Genomic DNA, 27,961 nt, shown 5'->3' with positions numbered 1-27,961 from the left:
ATCTGCAATGAACAGCAAATGCCCTATGCAGGGTTTTGTTATGCTATTATTCGTTGTAGAGATATTTTAATGAAGATCAATCTGCAGGGACATACTGAATGCAGAAAAAAGCACATGTACTTTTTCCTCTTTTAAAATTGTGTAGCAGAGAGGGTGGCCAATGTACCATACCTGGTACTTTAATTAACTCATAAATAGTAAGAGCATTTATTTTAGAGCAGTACCAAGAGAAATAAAACATTTTGTCTGACACGTATGTTTTGCCAGTCTCCAGACAGGAGAGCAACTGACACTTGTAGCTAACTGGGTTACCATTATATAGTTCACTACTCGCACACTACCTCCCAGTGCCTTTCCTGTCAAAGCTTCCTAAAAAAAGCCAGGCTCCTGTGAAGCCTTAACTAGCCCCTGAAAATGTCTCCCTACTTCCTCTCTGTAAAGGATCATTAGGCAAAAGATAAAGAGGAGTTGTAAATGACTGAGAAAGGCAACACCTGAATTATCTGCCTTGCAGCCACTCTTTGGCAGTTGGTCAATATGACTGCAAGTGGTCCTCTGAATGGCTCAAGGGTCCTGCTTTCCCTTCCTGCTATCAAGCACCCATCTTTCTCCAGTCATAAACCTCTCTGAATGAGCCCCAGTGCCATGGAAGTGCTGCAGTTTGCTATGAAGTCATTGTCTTTCACCTGCTCCAAAGTTCCGGATTCAAGTCCCTTCTCTGTGAGGAAGTAATGAGAAGCTTTGAGTATGTGAAGAATACTATGCTGATGTGCTGGCATTTGCATTAACTGTATCTTTCTGAATAATATGCTAACTTACCAACACAGTGAAAAGACAAGAGAAGTCCTGAATGTAAAATTATTCCTAAATGTGGATTAATTAAATTGCAGCTCTCAACATGCATTACAGAATCACTCAAGGTAACATTTCTGTAACTGCCTACAGTATAAAATGTTAGGTTCCATGTATAAAAGGAAGTCTGTCCGGAATACTAATAATACTAATAGCTCATATATTTTAAGAGAAAGCTTTAACTAGGGGCAGTTGTCAGATGAAATTATCTTGTCTCTGAGTAAGTAGTTCAAGTTTATGTCCAAACCAAACACTAAGTCACTCCATTCTACTATGTTGGATTTACCTTCTGAGTCTAGAATATTAATAAAAATGCCAGAAGAGAAGCAGAGGAATTGTTTTGCCTATAATATTGAGTAACTAGAGGCCTAGCTGAAGCACTTCACTGTTTCTAAAGCCAAGTATATATTAGGTTGTAACACTGAAATACCTGCTTCCATTATCTCTGTGTTTATTTATGGAATTTATCAGAAAGTGAGATACAGCCAAGGAAACTAATAAAAAAGGCCTTACTTTTCTCCTATTACACCAGTGCAAGCAGTTTGTCATTAACAGCAAAGCCAACCTAGTACCTGGGCAAAATGCCTACTAGAAAACAACAGGATGTTGGTTCATTGGGTGCATTCTTGTGGTTTCCACTGACTTCTCTTGGAAGGACACCAAATGTAGCCTTCTGGTGGCAATAAAACTATTTGTACAGTATGTTACAAATCGCCTTCCATCTTTGTTCCATCAAAGATCAGGAGCATATTACTGTGTAAAGTACCCAAGAGATGCACTGATTCAATGCTTTAATCCTAGTCAACTCAGTCACCCCTGCTGTAGTTTTAAAGTTGCTTCATCCTCCAAGAGAAGGAATTACCTTTGACTTTGCTATTGCTTAAAACAAAGCAAACAGCTACACACAGGGACAGGAACACTGGAGAGGAGGGGAGAACAGGAGTAGAGGGGCATAAAAGCCCCATGCAATGTCTTTTTTTCAAAGCAAATCCAACACACTGCACAATACTACACAGTAGGAAATAAAAATAGTTTGTTGTTTTAACTTCGATTTTTGTTGTAATAATTCTTCTGCAAATTTTGTCCTTTACAAAAAAGTCCTTTACAAAAGTCCTGAAGTTTTATAGATACAGTATGGAACAAACACAAAAGGTGTTCACTATAGATTTACTTACATAACTGCTCACCATGTTTACTCATTTTCTGGGTGAAGCTCAAAGAAAGGAATGGGAGTAAACAAAAGGCAAATGTTATTTTAAAACAAGTCCCCCTGACACTTTTGTAGAGTACGTTAAATGTACTATTAGACTTCTTGACACTTCCAGCTGACTGTTGAGAGTATTCATGGTAACTGGGAAGTATCACATCCAATTTTAATACAACATCTGTGTGTAAGATACAATACGGTAAGTAGCACAGATATGAAGTACAAGGCTTCAATAAGGCAACAAGACTCACTTGAGAGGGTGTACTTGTTAGCTCCATCTTTTCTTGGGATTTTTCCTTTGCTAGTCTTGCAGCTTCTTTGAATTCCTGAAATTTTTCAGCAAACTGAAGGTACATATGTTTAAAAAAAAAAAAGAAAGGAAAAAGAGAAAGAGTAGGCGTGAAGTAGTACTTTACATGCAGAACAGAATGCTGCAGTTAACATTTTACAAAGTCAAATTCTGTCAGTAGAACTTTTTAGTTTTCTCCTTATTATATACTCATTTAAGTGAGTTGCACAGTGATGTAACTTTCAGACACAATGCACACTTAATTCACCCTTAAACTTGAGAGATTAAATCACTTTATTAAGAATGAGGGTTAATTTCTCTGGCTAGAGGAAAGTTTTGCTTCATAGATCTCAGCTTGATATTACACTAATTGCTATAATAGCCAAGCATTAGTTTTTGTTTCTTACTGCTTTTATACAAAACATTTATCTTCTTATGATCAGCTTAAGACTGAAATGATTCTGCAAAAACACTGGAAGCTTCACCAACAGCTTCTAAAACTCCCTAGCAGCAGTATACAAAGAAATTCATTTGCACTCAATGTATTTAGAAGGCATGAAGGCTACCCTTTGTGTGACTCAATCTTCCCAGTTTTCTTCCATCAGAACTTCACTTGCCATGCAAGACCTAAAAAACCTTATTGTCTTTAAACTTCTGGTAGGCTATTAGTATTTGAGGAAATATAATTTCTCTCCATTCGTATGCTACATTTCACCTGTCAGGTTACTTAAAAGCATGCATTTCGTCAAAGTCTAATCCAGCATCAAAAAACGTCTCAGACCAGGTAACAACATTGGCAACAGATCACCAGAACTAGATGATACTTATTTAGAGACTTGTACATAGACCTCAAAATCTGATGGGTAATCTATTTGTTAAATCAGCTTTAAGACCAGAGGACTGATGAATGGAAAACATGATGCTGAGGTTTAGAATAAATGGCTGAACACAGACAAGGCAGTAAATATGATCTTCTGTATCACAATGGCAGAAACTGTAAGAAAATATTTAAGACAGACAAATGGATACTGTTCTAAGAAGAGCCAACATGACTAATGTAGTGGAAATTTTCACAAATTTACTGGGCCTCCTTGAGACAGCCGGGTGATGTATAATAGCAATCTCTTGATAAAATTCCTGAATAACGAAGATGAGATCTCACAGTATGAAAGGAAAAATTTTCTGGAGGATCAGTATTTTAAGGAAAAATTGTACAGGGAGATTACAGGAGGCCCTTACAACTATTTATAATGGCATTTTTCCCATTTAGCGTATTCTTGAATTATAAAGAATAAATCAGATCAACTAATTCAAAGGGGAAAGACAGCAAACCTGAAGAGTATTTCTTACTATGCATCAATATACTATCTAAAGCAGAGCTGTATATTCTCAACAACAAAGTCATCTCATTTTTTTCTGAAAATCATGGAATATTCTGTTCCTCCTACTGCACAGCAAGAGGGACTCTGTTACAAATCCTGTGAAAGGAATATTCTTCAACACAGAAAACTTATTTCATCACAGACTGCTGATGGAACAATCTGCAGGTGAATTTTTGGTCTAACTTATTGAGGAAAGGTCTAAAGAAGATAAATCAATTTTGTATAAAACCAGTATACAATAAAACTAAATATCTGAGTGCCATTATTTTTCTATCAGATAATCTCACTCCACTAATTACCAATCACAATAACTGCACAAAAAAGAGGTTATCACTGTTGCACCCTACCCTAGTAATTAGTGTAGGAGGACAAAAGCACATGAACCAGAAGTGAATATCCAGTTTATTCTATCTGCTCTTGATTATTTGCTTCATTAAAATGTTGGAATCAGTCACAGACTAGACTAATTTTTATTTTTTTTTATTGCAGGCTGTCTTTTGCTCCCTGGAACTTGAAATATTGTATTGGGGCAGAGAGACAGTGCTGAAAAACAAATTGCGTACAACAGGGTTGTTCACTTAAGGGTTTTGGCAAATCAAATACAGAAAAGAAGGCAACTTTCAGAAGCAAGTTGTTTTGGAACAAATCCATTAATACAGTTTATTTGTTAACCCTGTTATTAATATCCAGTAATGCCTTCACCTCTAAATTAGATTTCATGTTCTACAGTGCTAGGTGTACCAAAGAGTGCTCTGGTAAACCTGACTATGATGCCAGTGCACAGAAATGAGTTTATAATCTGAGCAGAGTGACAAGACAAGAAAAAGAATACAGATAGGATTTTTCTAAAGCTACACAGCAGATCCACGATTTCCAATTCAGCTTTTCTGATTCCAAGACCAACATATCTACCAACTCCAGGACTGTAATCTAAAGAAAAGTTTCTTTCCTTCATCAAATATGGTTTTTAATTTTAAAATAACATAAAAAGTTTTACCTTTATGAATTTTAGTAGTAACAATCAGCAATTTCAATTCACATGAGTATTGAGATACCATAATATACTAAGGCATCATATTAAGATATAATAGAAGAGGAACACTGTGCTGAAAAGGTCTTGAAGGTTCATTACCATAAGCTCCAGGAAAGGTCTGTGACTTGGCATCTTTCTCAACAGATTTGCGTATTCTTTGTAAAACACAGCAATCTGAGTAACTACTAATCAAAAGTGCATTTGGGATAAAATATTTACTGTAGCTTTTCAGGTATTTTTTTCAAGAGCAATATAGTTTTAAGCCAAAGCCATACTTAAAACTCTTAGACATCCCTTTGAAGGCAGTATAGAATAGGACTGTAATTAAGAAGGCAGGCAGAACCACATGGGGAGAGCAAGAAAAGAGTCAAGAAAAGGACAGACAAAAAAACAAAAATATTTTCACTGGCAAAGATAACCCAGTGTTTAAAGTCAGTCAAACACAGTGTGCATGACTACCTTATGATACTTTGCCTCCAAAGAAGCATTCTGTGGTAAAGGAAAACAAGTTAGTCAACGGAATAAGGTAAAGTAAATTAGAATTTATGCTAAATCCATTGAAATATTGAGAAATGTTATTACTACATTGGCAAGCAAGTGCCTCTAGGACATACAAACCAATGCAAGTGACAAAGTTTCCAAGTTCACTGATGCAATGACAGGCACACAAAAGCACATATGGTATTAGTATCATCCAAAATTTCCTGTATTTGTGTTACTTCGTGGAAATGAAAGCTGTCTGATTAGGAAAGGAAAAAGATCTTACAAGTGTAATATTTGTCAAAAAAAAAAGTATTGGCTCTTATTTTAAGGTTTTTCTAACAGGTTTATGCTTATCCTTGGTTAGTGGCAATTTCTCAAAAGGGCAGGTATGAATTTTCATTTTGGGTGGGGTTCGGTTCGTTTTTTTTTTGTTGTTTTGTTGGGGTTGTTTTGTTTTGTGATGGGGTTTTTTGTTGGATTGTTTTGGCTTGGTTTCTTTTTATGTAACAAGCCAATCACTATTTCTTACTTAAATCTGTACTATACATTCCTTTTATTACACTTGGGTTTCCAGATGTTTTGTATACTTCAAAGATGAAAATTCTCTGCTAAATATAGAAAATTGTTTGTAAACTGAACTGAAATTCCTCACCTGGATAAAAATTGACACCGCTTGTACAGTTTCTAGACTCATCTACTGCATTAGTATTAATAGCAATAGGTATCGTGGAAAGGGTGTTCTGGGGAACTATACCATCAGTTTGAGAAACAGGGGTTACTCCTTTCCTTGGAATAAGTACCTTCCTCTGCACAAGTAGAGCAGAAAAAAACCCTCATGGATGACACAGAGTTTCTTTGGTAAACATTCCAACTTTTGCATTCCAATAAGAAAATGTAGTTTTCTTTTACACTGAATATACTTCACACTAGCTTTATTTTAAGCCTGCAGATGTTGACATATCTGTAATTTAATGTACTATATAGTAGGAAAGTGAATGTGGTTTAAAAGACAAAAAATGCATCTGAAGACTACCAGCATTTTATTTCCATAGGAGCTCTAAATACATAAGAAAAGCTGAACTGTTTAGTCCTTCAAATTCTGTCATGAAAAACTGTAATGGAAAAACAACTTCAGAAAAAAGAGAAACCTAACAAATCAGTAATTAAGAAGATTGAGCAACATTTGTTGTGTTGGCTTACATCTCCCACTTTCCCTCCATCAATTAGAAGAAAATTTGCAGGTATCACACTTTGTCTTGTCTTTTTACACTATAGGAATCAATACAGAACAATTTTTGTAAATTATTTTTTAATAACAACAACAGTAAAATTATTTTTAAGTAACAACAGTAGTGAGCACTGACTCAAGATACACTGAGCAGGAATCAAGTATTCTTAAGCTGCCTAACTAGCTGAACAGTTGCCACTGATCATACTTACTTTTGAAAGATGATGTTCAGATGAAAATCCCAAGCCATAGACCGTATTAGCCCTGCTGTCTGCCCACTGACCAAACTTCTGGGATGTTTTAGTAAATGTCATGTTGGGGGTGATGGTGCTATTTATTATTGCCTGAAAAAATAGTAATGATTGTAAGAGAAAGGTTTTTTTGTTTTTTTTTTATTCAAAGACTACTGAAAATTAAAAAAGCCAACACTGTAGTCAAGTATCTGTGTATACTGAATGAGACACACACTGTGAACTAAGGGAGCAGTTTTCTAATTCAGTGACAGCTAAAATTACAAAAGCATATTTTCACATCCATTCTGTAAAAGCAGCAACAAAAGCTGGGGGGGGGGGGGCACCTGTTTGCAACTGCAAGCAGTTCTGTAACAGATAGCAGGTCTAAAAGAAGAGCTTTAAAGCATCTGCATAAGCTAATGAGATCAGAATAGAACTGGTGAAGTCCATTTTTGTCTCACAAGTGCATTTCTTTGTCCACTAAGGAAACGCCTCTCAAGCTGCAGTGTAAGCAGCACTGTTGCATTCCCCCACCCGCTCTGCATATGCGGTTCTCACTGGAAAATACACAATAAAACAATGAGGACAATTTATTTTTAAGTTTCTGTACTAAAAGAATCTGGTTTTCCTTTATATACACACAGGCATGCCTAACAGTGACAGGGTCATACACCAGCTATAGAAGAAGAGCTGCTCTTAGAATCATTTTTCTTCTCTAGTTCTTGTTTTATACAGGATGGCAGAAGCACATCCTCCAGCATACAACTTCTGCTAACGTAAACAAAATAGTCAACTACTGGATGATATGCTGGTTCCACTAAAAGCAGCTAAAGTTTTACCACAGATTTCAACAGTATTTCCATCACATTAAAGTTTGTAGAAGTGTTCAAGGCTGGGTTGGATGGGGCCATGCACCATGAGCAACCTGGTCTAGTGGAAGGTGTCCCTGGCCATGGCAGGGGGTTGGAACTACATTATCTTCAAGGTTCCTTCTAACTCAAATCATTCTAGAATCCTGTAGTATATTATTCTAAATCTACAACACAGAACTGTCCAGCTGACTTAAATTATGTCAGTATAGAGTTTGGTGGAAGCCCAGAATAGAGCTGTGCAAATTCACTTAAAGCTCCACCTCTCTTGCTGTGGCAGCTGTCAGCAGTAATGTGCTGGAAACCAAATATCCTGTGGACAGTGTATAAAATAGTATTCCTCCCAACTCGAGCTCTAGCTATGTTGTAACCTAGGGCTTAAGCAAGCTAGACATCCATTGCTAATTAATTTGAATATGCGTTACACATTTCATTCTGTGCATTATGCCATGGATGTAACTTTGTTAATGCAGAAGATGACTTTGAGGTTAGGGCCTTATGACCTGCAAGCAACAGGCACGTTGCAAGCTTGCAGGACTAGCATTTGCTGCCGTGACAATGGCATATCTGGTTGCAAATTAAAAAACCACGGAGCAAGAAACCCTGGAGAACCAACCAGCTTTTAGCTGAGACTGGTCACTGCTTCAAGCTGACCACATGGCTCGCTGCACAAAAGAGAACCCAAAACAAGCTGCCTTGACCAGAATGGGCTATATGTTTTGACAGCAGTCTACATTTAGGCTGGGTTACAATGACTGTCAACTTGCTTCCTTGCAATGGAGACAGGCTGGGAGAAAAAAAACAAAACCTTTTTAAAAACAGCTGTAGTAGTTAATGAGAAAGAGTTGCTGTGATTCTTTATTTTCGAGAAGAGAAAAACCAGGAGGCTCCACTCCAGCAGACAATGAGTCCAAAGACAGATAGTTTCTCACTGGGAAAACTAAATTCAGATCCCAGTGATATAAAAAAAAAAGTATTTTTTCATTAGACTTACTAATTCCACAAAGAAATAAGGCTTTCAGTCCTCTCTGAATTAAAAGCATTAGTATGCCGGATCCCTCATGTGCTAAACTAATCATGCTTTTAAAAAATGCAATGCTATAGAAAACTACAGATATAGTCAGTTTCAGCTACTTCTAGAAAACTCTAGGTATGAACCCTTCATATCATCATCTTAAACGCTTATTTTTAAAATTAAAATTTATAATTAAGCCTGTCTTGCCTACTCAAATAGGTACTACTTTAACTGTTCTCTATGCCAGATTTCACTGTACAGTTACCAGTATAACAAGTGTCAAATATTTCATCAACTTTTAAGAATGTTATTAGTATAAATGCACAAGAACATCTTTAAACCAGAACAGAGTCAATATGACAGGCAGACATTTAGCTTTTGAAGAAAACTGATTTTGTTATCTTTAGATTTTGTTGGAATTATAAAACAGTTTCATGTTTTCCTTTCATATTAGTTTAGCTATGAGAAAACAGGGCATGTGTCTCAGCTGTTCATTTTACTGACTGCAAACTCAACAGCTGCAAGATATACAGCAGTGGTCAAATATGATTTTTATCTTGTGCTAAAATTGATAGTGTTGGTAATTAAGACACACAGTATTTTTTTTAACTTCTTCAAAGGAAGACCACTGAAGACCTGTGCATACAGGCCTTACTTAATGCCTGTATTTAGCATTAAACAGGTTATCACTTTAATGAGTGACTGGTTTATTTTACAAGAGGCATTAAAATGCAAAGATCAACTGCAGTAACACTGATGGGAGATTTGACTCGGAAATCATATATACAAAACTCATGGAACCTACAGACTGGAAAACTTCTCTTTTACAGAATTTTCTCTTGCTTTAGATAGGCACACATTATTAGGGTTTTTTTCTACCTTGCATCTGTGAAAAAATTACCAGAGCATTAACTAATACTGCATGAACCACATTACTTAATCTTCTTTCTGAGAGACTGCCTGAGACTGAATGGAAAAGACAGCAGGATTCTGGGAATAATGCTACTGTCTGTCTGCAGCATTACTGGGGAAATACTGGAAGCTTCCTTCCATCACCTAGTAGGAGTACTAAACCACATTTTTCCAAGGAGCTATGAAATGACTATGTAATAAAGGAGAGCTGAAAGCCTTAGCAACTGCTTAATGCTGTCATGTCATATTGTATGAGAAATTTTACTTTCCAGGCTTTCTCTTGATTCTTGGGAGTGGTGGGAAAAAAAGGCTGCATGGCTCTGAATTCTATCAGATTTTCTGTATCAGGAGCTCCCTGCTATGGGCAAAAGGGATTCAAATATTCTCTGTGACTATAAAATTTGGCATGTACACATACCACGCCTTATGGTTCTGGAACATTTTCTGTAGCCAAGTTAGAGGGAGCTGCATCTTTTCTTGTGAAAAGTATTTTAAGAGAAGACTGTAGCATCAGAAAACCTTACACAGCATGCATTAAAAATAAGCAGAACTTACTTCTATTGGACCTATCTTGTCTGAATCTTGTTCACAAACCCACTGATATGGAATAAGGAAAAAAAAACAAACAAACAAAAAAAAAACTTTCTCAAAATACACCAAAGACCCCCACAAACAAATTCAAATAGAAATCTGCAATGTGCAATAGCATCCTTCAGAGGTAACTGAAGATCATGCTTTATCTTCACATTTAGCCCTTTGTACATACTATACTGTATATGTGCAGACATATTAAAAAAGATGGGGTTTCTATAAAAAAATAATAATAATAATTTCAGAATTATGCTTAAAACTGCCTTAAAATTCTTCCATGAGTCCCCCTGCTATATATATCTGTGTGTTTCAGAGCAGTGTTGTGTTGTTGTCTAAAACAATGGGTCTTTCTTAATCTTGACTGGGATCACAGATCTTGGTCAGACATCTAACACTTGGATGAAAACATTATTAGGACTGCAGCAATCACAGAGAGAGTAAATAAAAGTGATAGATTGCATTACCAATATACCTTGCTAACAGTACTGTAATTGTAAAGGAAATGCTGCAGTAGATAAAAGAACAAACAAGTACATGAATAATTGCTTGACAATTTAACTCAGCAGCCACTTTGTAGGAGTTGCAGCATTGGTCAAAGGTAGAGGAACCCCAGTGGGTACCAGAATCAGGATTTTGTAAACTGCGTATCAGTTAAGGTACTGGAGATTACCACCGGTAGTCTTGATTTCTTGATTTGGAGCATTTAGCTCCAATCCCAAAGTCTTTATTTGCAAAAAGTCACACAAAGATATTTTAATTATTTGACAGAACTAAAAGACTCATTTGAAGGAAGACTGGGAAGGGAAGAAACAAACTAAGATTTAAATTTGGAAGAATGATGGCAGGCTGTGATACTAGAGTCTCAGTCATTTAAAGTAGTATCATACAGAGATCTTTGACTATGCAATCTACTTCTATATACTCCTTTATGACAGAAATTCTCCTTCCTCGTTTAAAACACCAATACTCTGGATATTTTTAAGAACAACTTTCAATAAACAGCTGCAAAATCTCTGTGAATATTGCTATGCTCTAATGAAGTACTTCACTCCAAACATCATGAACTCATGCATCTCCAGATGTAACCCTCTAAGGAGACTTTCATTTGCAACAACTTTTGATTATATCCTGTGTATCTTCAATGCCCTTATTGCAGAGCTTTTCTGATATGTTGTTTGTAAAGTTACTGGTTTTATACCTACTTGGGATAGAAACCAAGGAATAGTCACATACTTTCTCCATGTCAAATTAATTTCCTAGACAAGGTTTCTTACCTCAACAGTTCAACATATTACCCTTCCTAAAAAAGAAAAAAAAAACAAAAAAAACAAAAAAACCAAAACCAAACAAACACACTTTCCCCCCAAAACACAAGCTGAAACCAACTGAGTTTTAGTAGAAGCTTACCATGGAAAGCTTTATTAGGAAGGAATCTTCACATTCTCTACAGCACAAATTGGAAGATTACGTAACAAAGTATTTACTAAGTGATTATGGGCACCGAACAGATGTCCTTCATAATGCTGAAGCCAATGATATTGAGAGAACATTGAATGTGGGGATGAAAGGAGATGAAAACAGGTTTTTGTAACCCTACTTGTACTTTCCAGTGCATCTCACAGGGAATGTCTTTTTAGACTGCTCATAATATTAATTAACTGGTCATGCCTTAAATTCAGCAGATATACCAAAGTAAACATGAACGCACGGAAAACCGCATTTTCAAATAAACACTCAGAACATGCAATGAAGCAATGTTACCATTTTAACATGTCAGTAATCTGTTACTCAGATAATGACAGCGCATTTGAAAAGATACATGAACATCAGTCTAGAAAATAAATTAAAAAATTGATGAAGCAAACAAGTTTTCAGAAATAAAACTTACCTTTGCACCATCCAAACTGATTATCCTGTAGACATTCCTTGTGCTGTCATAGAAGTAGGACACAGTAACAGCATGCTTGCTGGTGGGAACCCAGTTCTTCTTAGTGTTTGGGTCAATCTGGAAGACATGAGCTCGGGTGCTGAAGATAGGTTGCTCCCTGAAGGATAAAGTAAAAGTAATGAATCTAATTTGTACATAACATCATTGCACACAAGTTATCTGACAGCTGTACCCACTGGGATGTCCACATTCCATTTTTCGTGCCAATTTCTTTCCTAAGAGCATCTGGATGTGTTGCTGCATAGAGCAAGTAACTACATTTATATATGCAAGCAAACTGAAAGCCTTCTAACACAAAAATCAGCACCCAGCTCTACAGTCAGATAAAGACAGACATCTCTAATACAGATTCAGCCCTTTCCCACCATCTTTCTCAAGCCTTCACCCTCCATATCTATACATTTAAACTCACTGGCACTAAAGTTACATCATTACAGTGCAAAAGGTGGATGACTTTAAGCCCCAATCTTCTCTAAAAATCTTGTAATACTCTATTATTCTAATCAATTTTAGGGCATAATCTGAAACTAGACTGTCTAATTCAATGCAATTACTCTAAAACTAACATTAATTATGGCCAAGAACGTGTTGTGAAACCCTCACTCTTCAGATCTTCACAACATGAACATTTTCATAGCAACACTAAGTATGTGTAACATGCACAAAGTTAACTGCTTAGCAAATTAAACTACCTACCATACTTTAGAATTTACAACTTCATAGAAATCTACAAATACTTTAGTGTAACTGAACTGGTTTTCAGCTTAAATTTAGCTACATTTTAGAGACAAAGTGATTGCTGTAATCTTCAAAGAATGCTGTTATCAAACCCAAAGATATTAAGTACCGGAACTTTAACTTTTTAGTTTTTTGGACTCTGTTTTCTCCATTTCCAGGATGTAAGGAAACTCTCCTGGACCTTATTTCCAGTTCTGGTGCCCTCAACATAAAAAGGACATGGAACTGTTAGAGCAAGTCCAGATGAGGGCCACGAGGATGACCGGGGGACTGGACCGCCTCCCGTATGAAGATAGGCTGAGAAAGTTGGGGCCGTTCAGCCTGGAGAAGAGAAGGCTGCGTGGAGACCTCATAGCAGCCTTCCAATATCTGAAGGGAGCCTATAAGGATGCCAGAGAGGGACTCTTTATTAGGCACTGTCGTGACTGGACAAAGGGTTATGAGTTCAAACTTAAACAGGGGAAGTTTAGGTTAGATATAAGGAAGAAGTTCTTTACTGTGGGGGTGGTGAGGCACTGGCACAGACTGCCCAAAGAAGTGGTAAACGCTCCATCCCTAGCAGTGTTCAAGGCCAGATTGGACAGAGCCTTGGGTGGCATGGTTTACTGTCAAGTGCCCCTGCCCATTGCAGGGGCACTGGAACTTGATGATCTTACGTCCTTTCCAACCCTAACTAGTCTATGATTCTATAATACAACTATTTTTTCAGTTATACTTAAATTTTAGTTGTTGTCTTCAATATAAATACATTTTTGCATTTACCTCCCAATTAAGCATACCCAAATGTGACACTCAATTCTGTCACAGTACAGTACATCACACTACTGGGTGTAACATACCATAGTTTAGGATTTCAATATGTAAAACGTAGGCAGAAACTATGCAACTAGAACTACCAGGAGTGTCAGTAAAAGCTTATTTTTCAGCCTTGAGCTGCTGCTTTCCTGCACTATCAGGACAAAAATTTTCCATAGTCCCAGCTAAACATCCTCAATGTGTTTGATGAGATGGCCTCACATCCCTGTTGATTCCTCAGCAGTGTTGCTCAAAGATAAGCCAGAGCGCTTTGCAGAGCGTATTTCGGGATCAAACACAGTTATAGTAAGGTATGGAACAGCAAAAATTAAGCTTACTTACACTTTTTCAGTTGCTTCTGATAAGACTAGATTTAGTCTTTTCTTTACATGTTTTAACTGAAACTATCATTTTGGTGAATGGCAAGCTGTCTACACTCAGAAAAAAACATAGCTCTCTTTGTTAAATTAGTTGCATAAATCCTGATTTTGCCAGATTACTGGAGTAATTATGGTTGACAAAGATGCTAAACTTCAGATGCCTGTAGATTACACCAATGCTTTGACACTTGATGATGAACATTTGATTATTTCTGTGAACAAATGGAAGTTATGCACCTTATGTCTACAGGACTTAATGTTGTACAGAATCAGTCACTAATATGCCACTCGAGTGCTTTGAAGCTGCTGTTCAATTAGGCCATCTGTACTTTTCTGTGGCAACACACTACAGAGCTACTTATATTTTAGATTCGCTAAAACAGTCATAAACAAACAAAAGGTAACATATAAAACATATACAAGATTTGTAACTTCAGCTAATCAATCTCTACTCTACTGTGTTCTTCCATTATCCACACAGGAGATGTTGCCCTCCTATTCTGAAAGTTTCAAGTAATTCAGCTGAAGTAATATTAGTTATAGGAGTATTAGTTAAATAAAAAAGTAGTTCCCTTTTGCCTTGCAAAGTACTCAGACTATATATATATAAATTATACTGTATTTTATAAAATATATATACATTTAAAAAAAATTTACTTGTGTTTATAGAGTTCAGAGAGAAGCAAGAGAACAGCTCTAAATAAGAAAAAAAAAATCTTATGGGTTTTATACCCTTCCCTCTTTACTCCTCCTTTATGAGCTTTCTCTTGTCTTTCTTTCATTACCAGAAACTATTTAGTATTCATTAAAGACACTAATAGGTACTAAGACAAGAACTCTTTGCTAATTACATAGAGAGTATTTCTTTTCCAGAGATGCCCTGATGCTGAACAAAATGAACAGAAATTAACAAGAATGCCATAGTAACTTCGTTTGACTATTAGAAATGTCTGCTCAGGTGTGGCAGAAACATTAAGGCTAATACACTGCTGCTCTTCACTGGCCTAAACTGCAACATTACAGTGGTCAAACACAAACTAAAGAGAAGTAAATGCTATGTCTTCCTGGACTTGAGTGGCAATGTGAGGACTAAAGAAGCATGGTAAGTACCACTTAAGCAGGTAGAGTCAGAACAGCTTTTTTCATCACTGATACAGAAGTCCATTCACTGATATCAGTCCTAGGGTAGGCTTAGGAGAAAAACCTATCCTTTGACATGTCTGGTACTTCAACACTGCTGCTGAAGACCTCCTTCCTCTTATTTCTTTCCCCACACTATCATTTAAAATGACTCCAAGTTATTTTCATTGCCATATCTACAACTTTTCAAGGCTTGGATTCTGTTGCTTCAGTTCCTGTAAAAACTGTAAGGCCACTGAAAAGAAGGTAAGAACTTCAACATTAGTTGATATTCCTACTTGTCTCCCCTAATGGTGTGTTAATGATGCTAAAAAAAACTTTTAAAAAATTATACACACATTCTGCCATTCCCCTGCATTCCGGGCTAAACTGACACAGTTTTGGTAGGAAGGGTGCTGCACTGTGTGGAACCAGGTCAGCTATTTTCCCCAACCAGCAGGACAAAAGGAGAAAAGCAAGTCCAGTGTGATGGGGTCCTCCTACTCAGCTCAGCTTTGATAGCTATAAAGTATCTACTGAGTACAAACACCAAGTCCATGAGAATGAGCATTTATGTCAATCATTTCAGCAATTTCTATTTCCCTGATATGGATCTTAAAAGCTTCAAGGTGCATTATCCAGACTTACTGGTTTTGATGCTCCTGGAGTACAAATACAAGTCTGTTTTCAAGTCAAGCTCAACAAAATGTGCCTTGGAGGTGCTTTTTATTGCTTTTGCAAATTGAAAATGGCGCAAGATCCCACCCTTCAGATTTCAGACTCAGTTTCAGAGGAAGATGATGCCCTGTGCATTAGAAAACGGAACATCCCTGTTCTTAGAAATGGAGTACAACTACACTCCACCTTCCCTGTCCACAGTGCAGGCTAGACTTAAGAGTGTTCTGCCCTCAGTCCATTACAAGCTATGGGCATAGTAAACCCTGCCACATGGCAGCCTGCATGCTCAGCATACACACTCTGTCAGTCATAAGGACTCCACACATTCTCAGCAGGCATCACATACCTGTTTTTAAAGGTGGTAATTCTGCACAGCAAGTTCTGAGCTTCTGTAGTACTTGCCATTCAAGGTAACTTTTCCCCATACCAGCCAACATAAATCCCCTTTATGATCTCTCAGGCATTTGCTGATTATCCTCAGATTCAGGACAGGACAAAGACCCTCCTGCTTTTTCACAATGACAGCATACTAAGACTAGAGCTTTCTCTCAATGCCCTGCTATACTTTTAAAAAATACTGTCTCTAGATTGCTTTTAAAGCTGTAACAAGCTTTGGTTACTTCAAGCAGCTTGAGGAGTAGAGGTATTTCTGAAAAGAAATACAGTGACTAACAGTGCAGCTGTAGTCAGAACTAATTTGTCAATATGGCATCCAAACACAGCCAATGATTTCTCAGAAGTCTGAACCAGCAAGACTGCAAATGCAGTTCAAAGCAACAGAAAGCCACAGAATTCTCCCTATTCCTGAAAGTGCTATGAAGTCTGACAAATACTGTACACAGTACCTTGTGGGACAGTATTGCATAACATTGGTTTTATGTTGTATGGGAACTGTTCTAAAATAAAATCTTTTTCTGGAGAGAAAGTGACTGACAACTGCCATCTTGAAATAAAAATTAAAGTTATTAAGTGCCTGAACAAAACACACTCAGCAGACTTACAAAATGAGTACTCGCAAGATTTTGCTTTCCACATTACATACATTTAACGTCTCAAAGCAAGCTTTAGATAGTAAAAAAAAAAAAAAGTTACATCAAGTAACCAGATCAAAATCTTTCCCATGCCACCAGCAGTTTATCTATTTTTATATTTACATTCTTAGATCTACTTTTGCTACTGTATTTTGGGTTTAAGTCAGATTTACTCATGGTCCACAAAAGCTTAGGAAGTCATTCCCAAAAATCTTGGTAAGTTTTCTGTATTCAGTTAGAAGTTAACATAGATATTTGCCTACTTGCCTATTAAGTTCAGTAGCTTACTTCTCAGAAGATGTTCTGTGGCTATTTAACACTGCACAGAGCACTGCCTCCAAGCTTTCTGCCAAGCTGTTTTGTTCCCATTGAACAATGAGCTTTTAGTATTCGATCTTTAGCCACTTCTAACTTGGCATACCATCACAAATTATGCCATCAATTTTTCAGTATTTGAAGGGAGAAAAGATTCCTCTGTGACTATTAGGAGCTGAACACTCACTATTTCAATAAGCACTTATTTCCACCTGACTTTTATTTTCATAAAACTCTCAGAAATCTATTATCTTTGAAATGTCAGTGTTCCTATAAAGAATAGCTGAAATTTCAGAGCTATGCAGACAGGAGGGGGGACAGTAGCACTGTATCTGCATACCTTAAAGCTCTAGACTCTAAGGAAAAAAAAATAAAATCTTAACATTTTACTATGGGCTAAGAAATACATGCAAAACACATATATACAGCAGGGAGCAAAGAATGTAGTTTAATACAAACTAGGCTAAATTTGATGCTATGAGGAGACAGAACTCTAATGAAGTCAACAATTACAGACTTTCACTGGTAGAAAAATCATCTACCTCTGCTTATTTGTACCAATAAATAGAAGTGCCTGTATGACACAGGAGACAAGACAGGAAAGGAGGTAACTTCAAAATGTAGGGCAGAAAATATTTCTGAAATCGATTCCTTCTGATAACATTTTGGCATATCCAGTAATGTGGATAGCATCTTTATGAGCATGTAATTCTATAAAATAGTCTATTCAGGAGAAAAATGAACCACTCTGTAGGTGCCAATCTCAGCTAAATGCTCAGGAAGCCCATACATAAGACCTTCCAGAGGAAAAAGAAAGAGAAAAAAGGCAGAGCAGTATCTTGCAAGCAGGCACTGTGAAACAACTGTAGACAGCACTTAAAATTTATTGTCAGCATATAAAATCACAAGACCTAGGATTACCATACCTTGGGAAATAAGGCTCTTGCTATTAAACAAAACAATCAAAAAACAAAACCCAAAAATCATGATTATGAAGAGTAATGAGAAAGTTCATTTAAACTCACTGCTCTTCTGCCAGAGCCTCCCATTCATAAGAGACCACTGAAGGATATTGTTACCAGTAAACTTTATAACAGTAAAGAGCTTCTTCTACAGCACAGATTTAAAATTAATTGTAGCACTGCACAGAGACTACAGTCTCACAAATTCAGCAGCATCTAAAATGGAAGCTGGCAGAGTTGCAAGCACAGGAGCCAGTGACATGTGGTGTCCCTCAGGGATTGATGTTGGGACCGATCCTGTTCAACATTTTTGTCACTGACATGGACAGTGGGATTGAGTGCACCCTCAGCAAGTTTGCTGATGACACCAAGCTGTGTGGTTTGGCTGATACCCTGGAGGGAAGGAATGCCATCCGGAGGGACCTTGACACGCTTATGAGGTGGGCTGATGCCAACCTCATGAAGTTTAACCATGCCAAGTGCAAGGTCCTACACCTGGGTTGGAGCAATCCCAGGCACAGCTACAGGTTGGGCAGAGAAGAGATTCAGAGCAGCCCTGCGGAGAAGGACTTGGGGGTGTTGGTAGACAACAAACTGAACAGTGGTACAGAGGAGGGCTATAGAAATTATCAGAGGGATAGAACACCTCTCCTGTGAGGAAACGCTGGGAAAGTTGGGCTTGTTCAGTGGGAAGAAGAGAAAGCTCCACTAGCAGCCTGCTAGTACCTAAAGGGAGATTGTAAGAAAGATTGAGACAGACTTTTTAGTTGGGTGCATTGTGACAGGGCAAGGTGGTTTTAAACTAAAAGAGGGTAGATTTACATTTTTACTACAAGGGTGGTGAAATACTAGAACAGAGAGGTGGTAGATGCCCCATCCCTGGAAACATTCAAGGACAGGTTGGACAGGGCTCTGAGCAACCTGATCTAGTTGAATCACAGAATCAGCTAGGCTGGAAAACATCTGTTCCTGCTCATTGCAAGGGGGGCTGGGCTAGATGATCTTTGAAGATTCTTTCCAATCCAAACTATTCTGATTCTATGTCCCAAGCAGCAGAGCTGGCAGTGTGCGCTTGCAGCCCAGAAAGCCAACCATATCCCGGGCTGCATCAAAAGGAGCGTGACCAGCAGATCGAAGGAGGTGATCCTGCCCCTCTGCTCTCATGAGACCTCACTTGGAGTATTGTGTGCAGTTCTGGTGTCCTCAACATAAAAAGGACACGGAGCTGTTGGAACAAGTGCAGAGGAGGGCCACAAGGATGATCAGGGGACTGGAGCACCTCCTGTATGAAGACAGGCTGAGAAAGCTGGGGCTGTTCAGCCTGGAGAAGAGAAGGCTGCGTGGAGACCTCATAGCAGCCTTCCAGTATCTGAAGGGGGCCTACAAGAAGCTGGAGAGGGACTCTTCATCATGGACTATAGCGACAAGACAAGGGGTAATGGATTAAAACTTAAACAGGGGAAGTTTAGATTGGATATAAGGAGGAAGTTCTTCACTGTGAGGGTGGTGAGGCACTGGAATGGGTTGCCCAAAGAAGCTGTGAATGCTCCATCCCCACTGTGTTCAAGGCCAGGCTGGACAGAGCCTTGGGCAATATGGTCTAGCGGAAGGCATCCCCGCCCATTGCAGGGTGGTTGAGAAACTAGATCATAAGGTCCTTTCCAACCAAAACCATTCTATGATTCTATGATTTTGACATGCTCCTGATCACTCTTTTTACATACACACACACATCAAAAACATTACAAAGTCTATTAATAATAAAATTGGTCACTAATACAGTTAGCTTATTTTGAGTACATCAAGAAAATGAATTCTGCCCTCAGTATCTTTCATTAGGAACAACCCACCAGCAGTCTTCCTTGGCCTCATCATATCGCAAGGGAAATACAAATGCACTAAGAAGCCTTAGTCTCATTCCAGCTTTAGATGCCTACCATCAGGTGGGTAAGGCTCTAACGCTTTAACTTCAAATTAACGAGATTGATGGAATAAATTATTTTGGTAGGTCAGTGTTAACTTCACTGCAGATGGTTTAAATTTTTTCTTTTCTTAATTTCCAGAGCAAATTTGAGATACCAGCAGAAAAGACTTAAGTGCATTCATTAGCTGCATTACTATTTCTCAGAATACAGTGAAAATCAAAATGACAGTGTCCTCTTGTTTTCCTTCAAGCAAGCAATGATCGTATTCATCCATGATAGAGTGAAATCAGATGGGTCTTACTAGGTATGTTCAATATGCAGATCAACAGCAAAACCTCATGTTTTGTTTTATCACAAACTGAAGAAAGCAAAAACTAAAACATGAAAACGTGTAACATTCTTCAGAGAAAGAGCAGGACACTGCACAGGCTTCTGCACTGTAATTTGGCGTACTTAGATGTGTCAAAATTACACCTGTAGATCAGGTTTCATCCTGCTATTTAGGTAGTATCTCATTAGCTGCTTGTCCCTGCCATGCCTGGACGTCTGTTAGGAGTCTGCCTCCTAACTGTACAGAACAGCTTGCAGCTTAGCACTGCTCTTTTCTGAGGCTCCCAAGGATGGTAAAGGCACTCGCATTGAGCTCTAACAAGCAAAGTCAACATGCCTTTAGAGTTCTGATTAAGAAAGAACACAATGAATCACATTTGCCAGCTAATATGAAAACTCCTGTATTTGGAATAAAATAGATACTACTTAAAATTAAGGCTTCTATTCTAGAGCAAGGGACAAAAAGCAACAAAACTCTTCAATTTTTCATATAAAGACAATGAACATGAAGCTGCTTGCACTAAGGGGTAATGTTAACCTGATTGAAAACTAAAGGAAGAAAAATAGACAAACACTGGATTTGCTTTCACTTCTATAACTCTGGAGATTTTTAAGAAATGCCTGTCCCCCAATGCCTTCAGCTATCACATGCTGCTCAAGTTCTGCAGGCAGGCAACCAGCCCAAGTATTGCAGGAAACACCTACACCAAGAATTTATCACTGACTATAAAAGTTCCTCCAATAGCTGCACGAAGGTATCTCTAAGGTTTTCCTTTTTTGTCCTTCCACCTAACCTTCAAAAGCTCATTTTCAAATCATGACTCAAGTGAGAGCTTTGGGAGTCAGAGGAGATAACAAAAAGTGTATTACAAGCACTCCGCTTTATCTTCACACTTTTCACTTCAGTTTATTATGTCATTCCAGGGATATAAGCATCTTCAGAATTTTTCTAGGAAAAGAAGTGACTATTCCTCTAAATCATGCAAGTAAGTGGACAAAGGTATCTCTGAACTTTTACCTTAACTTTGTTTTTAAATTAGAAGATTAGAGAAAACTAATAATCAGCCTGTAATGATGTAAGCGCAGCCAAACTATGTTAGGATGAATTTTCAGTTAGATATTTACCTATAGTGAAAATATTGCATAATAATAATAGCAAAAATTAATACAAAGTTATATTATATTCCTGGATTTTGCTCTGTCCAAAAATTCTTGTCAAGGAAGCCCACAGAGGAGTTCTTCTATCTTTATGTTCTGTTCTATGAAAAAAGAACCCTGGAATGACAGGCTAACAAGACACTTCTGAAAGTAGTCTAGATGTTAACATTTCTGCAACAACCCTCACATACAGTAAACTAAGTTAAGCTGCAACTGGAATAAGAAAAAAAGCAACAGTCTAAAAATACTAATTTTCTTTCATTCTACAGCATGGAAAAGCAACTTTGCCACACTTGAAACACAAAGAGAAATGAGAGGAATGAAGTCTACACAGCACAATGCTGTAAAGGAAGAAATAATGTCATTCATACCTGTCAGGAAAAAAGTTTAGAAAGGATCAAAAGGTATTGGTAATCAGATTTTCATTTCCCTACTTTCTTGATATTTTCTGTATAAACTTTTCTTTACAATCTACATCTACAATCAATGGAGTTGATGTGCCAGTCATTTTAATGGAGAACATAAATCAGCTTGAACTTCTCCTGTTATTTAGCACAGCAATTTAACAATGCTAAATAACAGTCATAACAATATGCATCATCAGTTTTCTTGAGTTTAAATAGACATTTTCTAGACATGGTCCTCAGGGACACTATAGCTTCAGTATCATTACAAGGTCTACAGTTTTAAAGGAAAAAAAACAACCAAACAAAAACAAAAACCACCCAACAGAAAAGAAACAAAGAAGACCCCTGTAGCAGCAGAACATGCATAGCTCTCCAAATACAGAAGCAGAGAGGGTGAGAGAACAGAGTTGCTCTGGGGTCTAGAGATGCTGCTGGTAAGCAAGAGTCTATTGCCCCAGCAGTACTCTCCTTTCCAGAGGCATGGAAGAGGAGGATGAGGAGGAAGGCTCCAGGTGGGACATGATTTCGAAATCTACTGCAAATTCCAGAACTGAAGCCTGATCCCATCCCATCTGTTTTCCTGGCCATGTCTCACGGACACCCTTAAATTAGTTCATGGACTCTCTGAGATCTGAACTTCAGTAGTTTCCTTTGCAAAACAATTTTCAGTTTGTGAGAAGGGCTGTTAATGCCATTCACAAATAACTAATTAGATTAACTGATGCTGAGTAAACAAGGTGAGAATTAAGCCAAATTGGATGAGGCCACTTAGGTGCTGTTGCTGAGGCACAGATGAATTAAAACAAAACACTGCAAGAACATGAAGATTCTTTGATGTTAATCGTACTGTTTGGTGGGATACAAGGGTCATAAGACAGCAGTGGCAGAAGTGCCACACAGAGTAACACATTCAAACAATTGACAGACAAATTCCCTGGTTTGTTCCAAAATGAAAGCATGAGACTGTCCAAAAATTAACACCGTCTGTTGTAAATTTTGGTTAGATCAATTTAGTTGCTGTAATGAAATCCTTCAGCAGTGTTGATAAGTGTCACTGCACAGCTAGCACAGAAAGAAGGAACCAAGAACAGAGGGTTGGCACGAAGACAAGCAGTCATGAAGAGCACTGAAATAAGTAGTAATACTACATTAGCTTAAGTTCCCTAAAACACGGCAGAGTTCAAAAAACACGTAAATGCAGTATTTTCTAATTTGACACTCAGCGTGATTTTGTGCACTCCACCAAGTCTCATCATTGCCTGTGACAAGAATGTCTGTTTTGATGGTTGTATTTCACAGGTATGAGCAAACAGAGACAGAGCTGGGGCATTTGACAAGAGAGAGAGATGAGAATTCTGGAACCTCAAAAAAAGCAATAGAAGGAAGACAAAAATCACAGCATTAATTCATCATGTGTTTCCACTGAGATAATCATCAATTATATAGTAAACAGTGATGGTATTTAAAAATTAGGTTTTTATAGTGTTTAAGTTCTACTTTTCCAATTATATTTCACAGGCAACACTCAACTAATACTAGTCATAACTTTGCGATTTTAAAGATGACTTATTCACAACAAACAAGGAATACCGATCTTCTTTGTTTATTATGAGACATTTGGAATTCATTTTAAATGATTTTCTGTAGGAAAATAAGGTTTCCTCACTCTGCACCAGTCTTTAGCAACTCTTCCTTCTAATGCTTCTTACCAGTCTTTCATCACCATCTTTACTGGCTTCAAACTTCCATTTGCTTCCTTGTAGGTCTTCATACAGAAGTGATCACACCTCCTTAACGCTTCTCACCCAATCAACCAAGTCTACCCCACCTTTTTCTAGATTTCCAAATTAGTAATTTCAACATGCCTTCTATATGCAAAAATGCTTTTAATTTTTGAGGGCCTGGCACTAGTCACTCCTTTCATGAAAGCCCACAAGCCCCTTATTTAACATTAAGAATTTGTCAGGTAACAGCCAGTTTTGAGAGCTTTTACACTTAATTCTCAGGAATAAATACCCTGAAATACATCATTAGCACAACCTGCATGTTAACTGCAGACATCTCAAAGCTGAAGTCATGCTTACACCAGCACCAGTGGAAGTATCAGAATTTATATACGGAGCAAGCAGAATGAACCAAGCTGAATAAACATGCATTTCTTCACCATCCCCATCAACTGATCTTCAAACAATTTGTAACCCCATCCAGACTGCTACAGCATACAAAGTTTCAAAAAGAATCACTGGTCCACATCACAAGATGATAATTGCATTATTTCATTTGTATCAAGGAACTGAATTAGACTCCTAGAAAAGTAAACAAATTAATTTTATATTCATAAGTAATAAATCAATTTGAATCATCCCACTAAACACTGCAGGAACTGTAAAGCCTCTTTAATTCACTCTGAGCATGCCACTACCATGCCAGCAAGTCCCTCCTTCTGACAACTTGCACTACTGAATTTTGAAAGCAGTGGCTGCATCTGTATTGAGCTGTAACTGCAAGTGACAGATCTCAGTTTTCCTGTTTACACCACACACATGCCAAAAACATTGAGGCTCCTCCTAAAGTGGGACACCCAAATACCATTCCTCACACCCCTCTGCTCATCAGATCAGCTACAGGCATTCCCAGGCCAGCTCCAAATCCCGTTTCCCCCAGTGACGTGCCTTGCACTGTTAGGCAACTTCCCGCCTTAATGGTGAGATTCACAACAAGAATGCAAAGCACAATCCATTTTCAAACATATCAGTATGACCACAGACTGTGCATGGAGCAAACAGTGGTGCCCTGTTCAGCCTTCTACAGAGGCTGAGGTGCAAATAGGTACACAGGTATGCACAACAAATGTCAACAAAGGTATTGTGCCAAGTGCTGTGCCTTGGGAATGGGCCCCCACAGCTGGAAAGTAACAGCCATACCTGGTCTAGGCTGGCTCACTGATAAGCATCTCATAGGGAAGATGACTGCTGGAAACACAGTGGCTGCATCAGTACTACCCCTGTGTATTGCTATCCAAATAATATAAGTAAACATTTCTTCACTGATGGTTCATGCACTTGCTTTGACTGCGCTAGTGGAGGCTGGTAAAGACAAATTATGTGTTAGTTTACAGTAATTAGATTATCAACCACTGTGAAAAGCACACTTCAAAATATGGCTTATACTGTAGAAAGGCATCCACAATGACTGGAGCTCTAACCCCAAGATAGCAGGTAGCTATCCGGGATTTACCTAGATGGAAGTTACTTTACTTGTTGGAATGTAATTACAGGGGGGAAAAAAAAAACAAAACAAAACAACAGATCTCAGGAAACCAGTTAGCATTTTGACAAATTAAGCAGTAAAATGAATGCCATACAGTTTATGCAGAGGCGCTGGCTCAAATGCCTGTGTGACAGAAAACTGGTATTTTCTTGCCTATTTCAATGGAATTGGAATTGCCTATATCAGAGGCCTATATTTAACAGTTCAATAAAATATTCAAGCAATAAATGCATGCTACTACTGGTACGAAGCATCTAATAAAAGACCTGGAACGAGTGCTTGTTAAAAGCTATTTAGGTTTTTTAGTATGACTTTTTTATCAACAGTAACAATTTTCCTTACATGGTACCGGAATGAACTGGTAGGGTTCAATGCATTCAAAACCTATGCACAAACCAAGAACTAAAAAAACCTTGCTCACCCACTCCTTTGCATAAGTATCAGAATAAGTATTAAATGTAAGAAGTCAAGCCCTAATGTTTCTGTTTCCATGAAATAAACAGTGGCCAGAAACAAGCAGTTTTATTTGCAATGCAAGAATTCTGTAAGTAGCTAAGCCAGTTTTAACGAAAGCTGTACTTAAAAACATTTCACTCATGCACGCTAAACATAGACATGGTACAGTCTTCCCAAACTGAGGTCCACTTAGGTGCTCACCAGCCTACTTCCAAAAAAGGTTAACTGAAGCATCAAATACAAGTCCATGTAGCAGAACCTACCATTTCCCATTGTAATAGGTTTTGTGTTTAGAAACAGCATACCAGGATACACAGCTGCTTAACTTAGTAAAGAGAATGCCTCGAGTAGGAAGTACTAATACCATACTTAACTGCATAAAAATCTCAGTGTTCACAAACAAATGAAGAGGAACAGTTCTTCAGGAAGATGAACGGCATACATACAAAACAAAACTATTTAGAACAAAACTTTGTATCTGCCAATTGAAATTTGAAGCATCAGTTTTAATTGTTACTTAACTGGCTCCATGTGTTGATCATGACCACTAATTTTCCAAACATTTAGTATATAAGCATATTAGTTTGTAAGCATAATGGCATCTGGAACCAGAATTCTTGCCATTTTTCTAATGGCCTTCATTAAGGCATCAGGTGACATAAGCAGATCACCAAGCCTGTCAAGTGTCAATGAAGAAGACTTAACTGCTCTTGTGCTACTATGGTTAGTGATACTTCTCATTCAATATAAGCTTCTCATGGAAGTATACTAGGTGCATTTTTCAAATGTGAAAGATGAAATTCCACTTTGTGACCACAACCAGTGATACTAATCATAAACTGTGTGTTGTCATCAAGTTCTAACAGTAGCACACAGTCATGCACTCTGCTGCAAACCTTGTATTCATACCAGGCAGCATTCAGTGACCTGGTGTCAAAAAATCAGTTCACCTACCCACAATCTGAACTCATCATTATATGCCTCTTTCCCACTCTTTCTCCTCTACAACGAGGAAGTCAGGAGGACTTGTACAGGGTGACAACAAAAGTCTGTATCTTAGTAACTGGGTAAATTCCATTTATATTCTGAGGGAAAAGTACTTCCAAAAAGTACTCTTACATGCAAGTTGCAGATCATCAAGCCAGCATTTTTTAGGGTCTAAATATACTAACAAGGATTTGTTCAAAGCCATATAGAACATCAAATCAAATGTTTGTTCCAGGTTCCCACTACAGAAATAGTTCCCAAAGTTGCACAACTGTTTGTATGGCTGGATTTTGTAAAACCACTTTGAACTTGAACATGGTGTTGACAGTTACTATTCTTCCTTGACAAAATCCTTCCACCAGAGTGTTCAACTACTCTTTTCCAAATGGTTTCAGAAACATATGCAACATCCTACACATATTGCTTTAAGTGACAATAAAGTCCTCTGCATCAGCGATGTTTTGAGTTTTACAAAAACAATAGCCAGCTGCAGAAGTAGCAAGGAAAGTCAAGCAAGACGGAAGGTAACCTTTAAAGATCTAGACTTGGGTCCTATATGTAAAGGTTGAGTTAGTGCAGGTGATTTGAGGATTGCTATGTCCGTCTCTGACTCCTTGACAGAAGTAAAATTCTTCAAATTTAAGATTTGATAAGCAAGATTCTTCAAATCTAGGATTTACGGTTATTACCAAGGAGAAGAAGAGAAGGATTGTTCTAAAGTATTTTCACACTAAGTAAAACTGCTCTTTGTAAATACTCTTGGAGAAAGAGCAAATTGTTTTCCTTTGTCCAAGAACTTCACTCCAGAATAATATTCTCAAATCCTGCTAATGATAAAAGTCACAGATGTTATAGAAAAGGCCCCTTCAATGCTTTTCAAATCCATCCCAGTAATAGAACTATCCTAGCTTTTGTTCCAACCCAATTTTAAAAACTCGTTAACTCAGGTGGATAAAAAAGGAGGATTTTTTTCTTTTTTTTTTTTATGTATCTCACATTTAAGGACACCAAATACATAACTATCATTAAAAATTATCTCAGATCTTGAGTGGCCTGTCAAGATTTGTTGTAACAGAACAGGCAGCACTTACATTCAGATGTGAGCTAAATTAGGGAATCCAGAGTTTAAGTGCCCGTGTTTCACAGAAATCCCATCAAAATGGATCATTACTTAACCATGTGTTTCAGCACCTGTCTTTTTCCGGAAAACTTCCCAAAGATCCTGGGAGTCTTACTACTGTGCATAGCCAGACATGTTGCCATTAGCTGTGCAGTGCTTCTGAAGAACCAAGCCTACCTAGGACTCAAATCAGCAGGACACCTCCTACTCCCAAGCACTGCCAGTCATCTCCTGGTAGGAGCCCAGTT

At 37.8% G+C, this 27,961-nt stretch overlaps 1 protein-coding gene across 2 annotated transcripts in view; it reads right to left on the bottom strand.

The window, feature by feature from the left end:
* Nucleotides 1-27,961, bottom strand: part of HOMER1 (homer scaffold protein 1) — an 88,192-nt gene that overhangs the window by 52,395 nt on the left and 7,836 nt on the right. For both annotated transcript variants that reach the window (XM_062612425.1, XM_062612424.1), the window contains exons 2-4: nucleotides 11,983-12,139; nucleotides 6,687-6,818; nucleotides 2,311-2,403 (exon numbers count right to left, since the gene is read on the bottom strand). In XM_062612425.1, coding sequence (XP_062468409.1) covers nucleotides 2,311-2,403; nucleotides 6,687-6,818; nucleotides 11,983-12,139 — 382 coding nt within the window. The remainder of the gene's footprint in view (nucleotides 1-2,310; nucleotides 2,404-6,686; nucleotides 6,819-11,982; nucleotides 12,140-27,961) is intronic.

The sequence above is a fragment of the Pezoporus occidentalis genome, unplaced genomic scaffold (assembly GCF_034315485.1).
Source record: "Pezoporus occidentalis ecotype Australia unplaced genomic scaffold, CSIRO_AGI_Poc_V1 ctg16, whole genome shotgun sequence".
In the NCBI taxonomy this organism is placed as follows: Eukaryota; Metazoa; Chordata; class Aves; order Psittaciformes; family Psittacidae; genus Pezoporus; species Pezoporus occidentalis.
The sequence above is the reverse complement of the archived record's forward strand: the minus strand, read 5'-3'. Positions and strand labels throughout refer to the sequence as shown.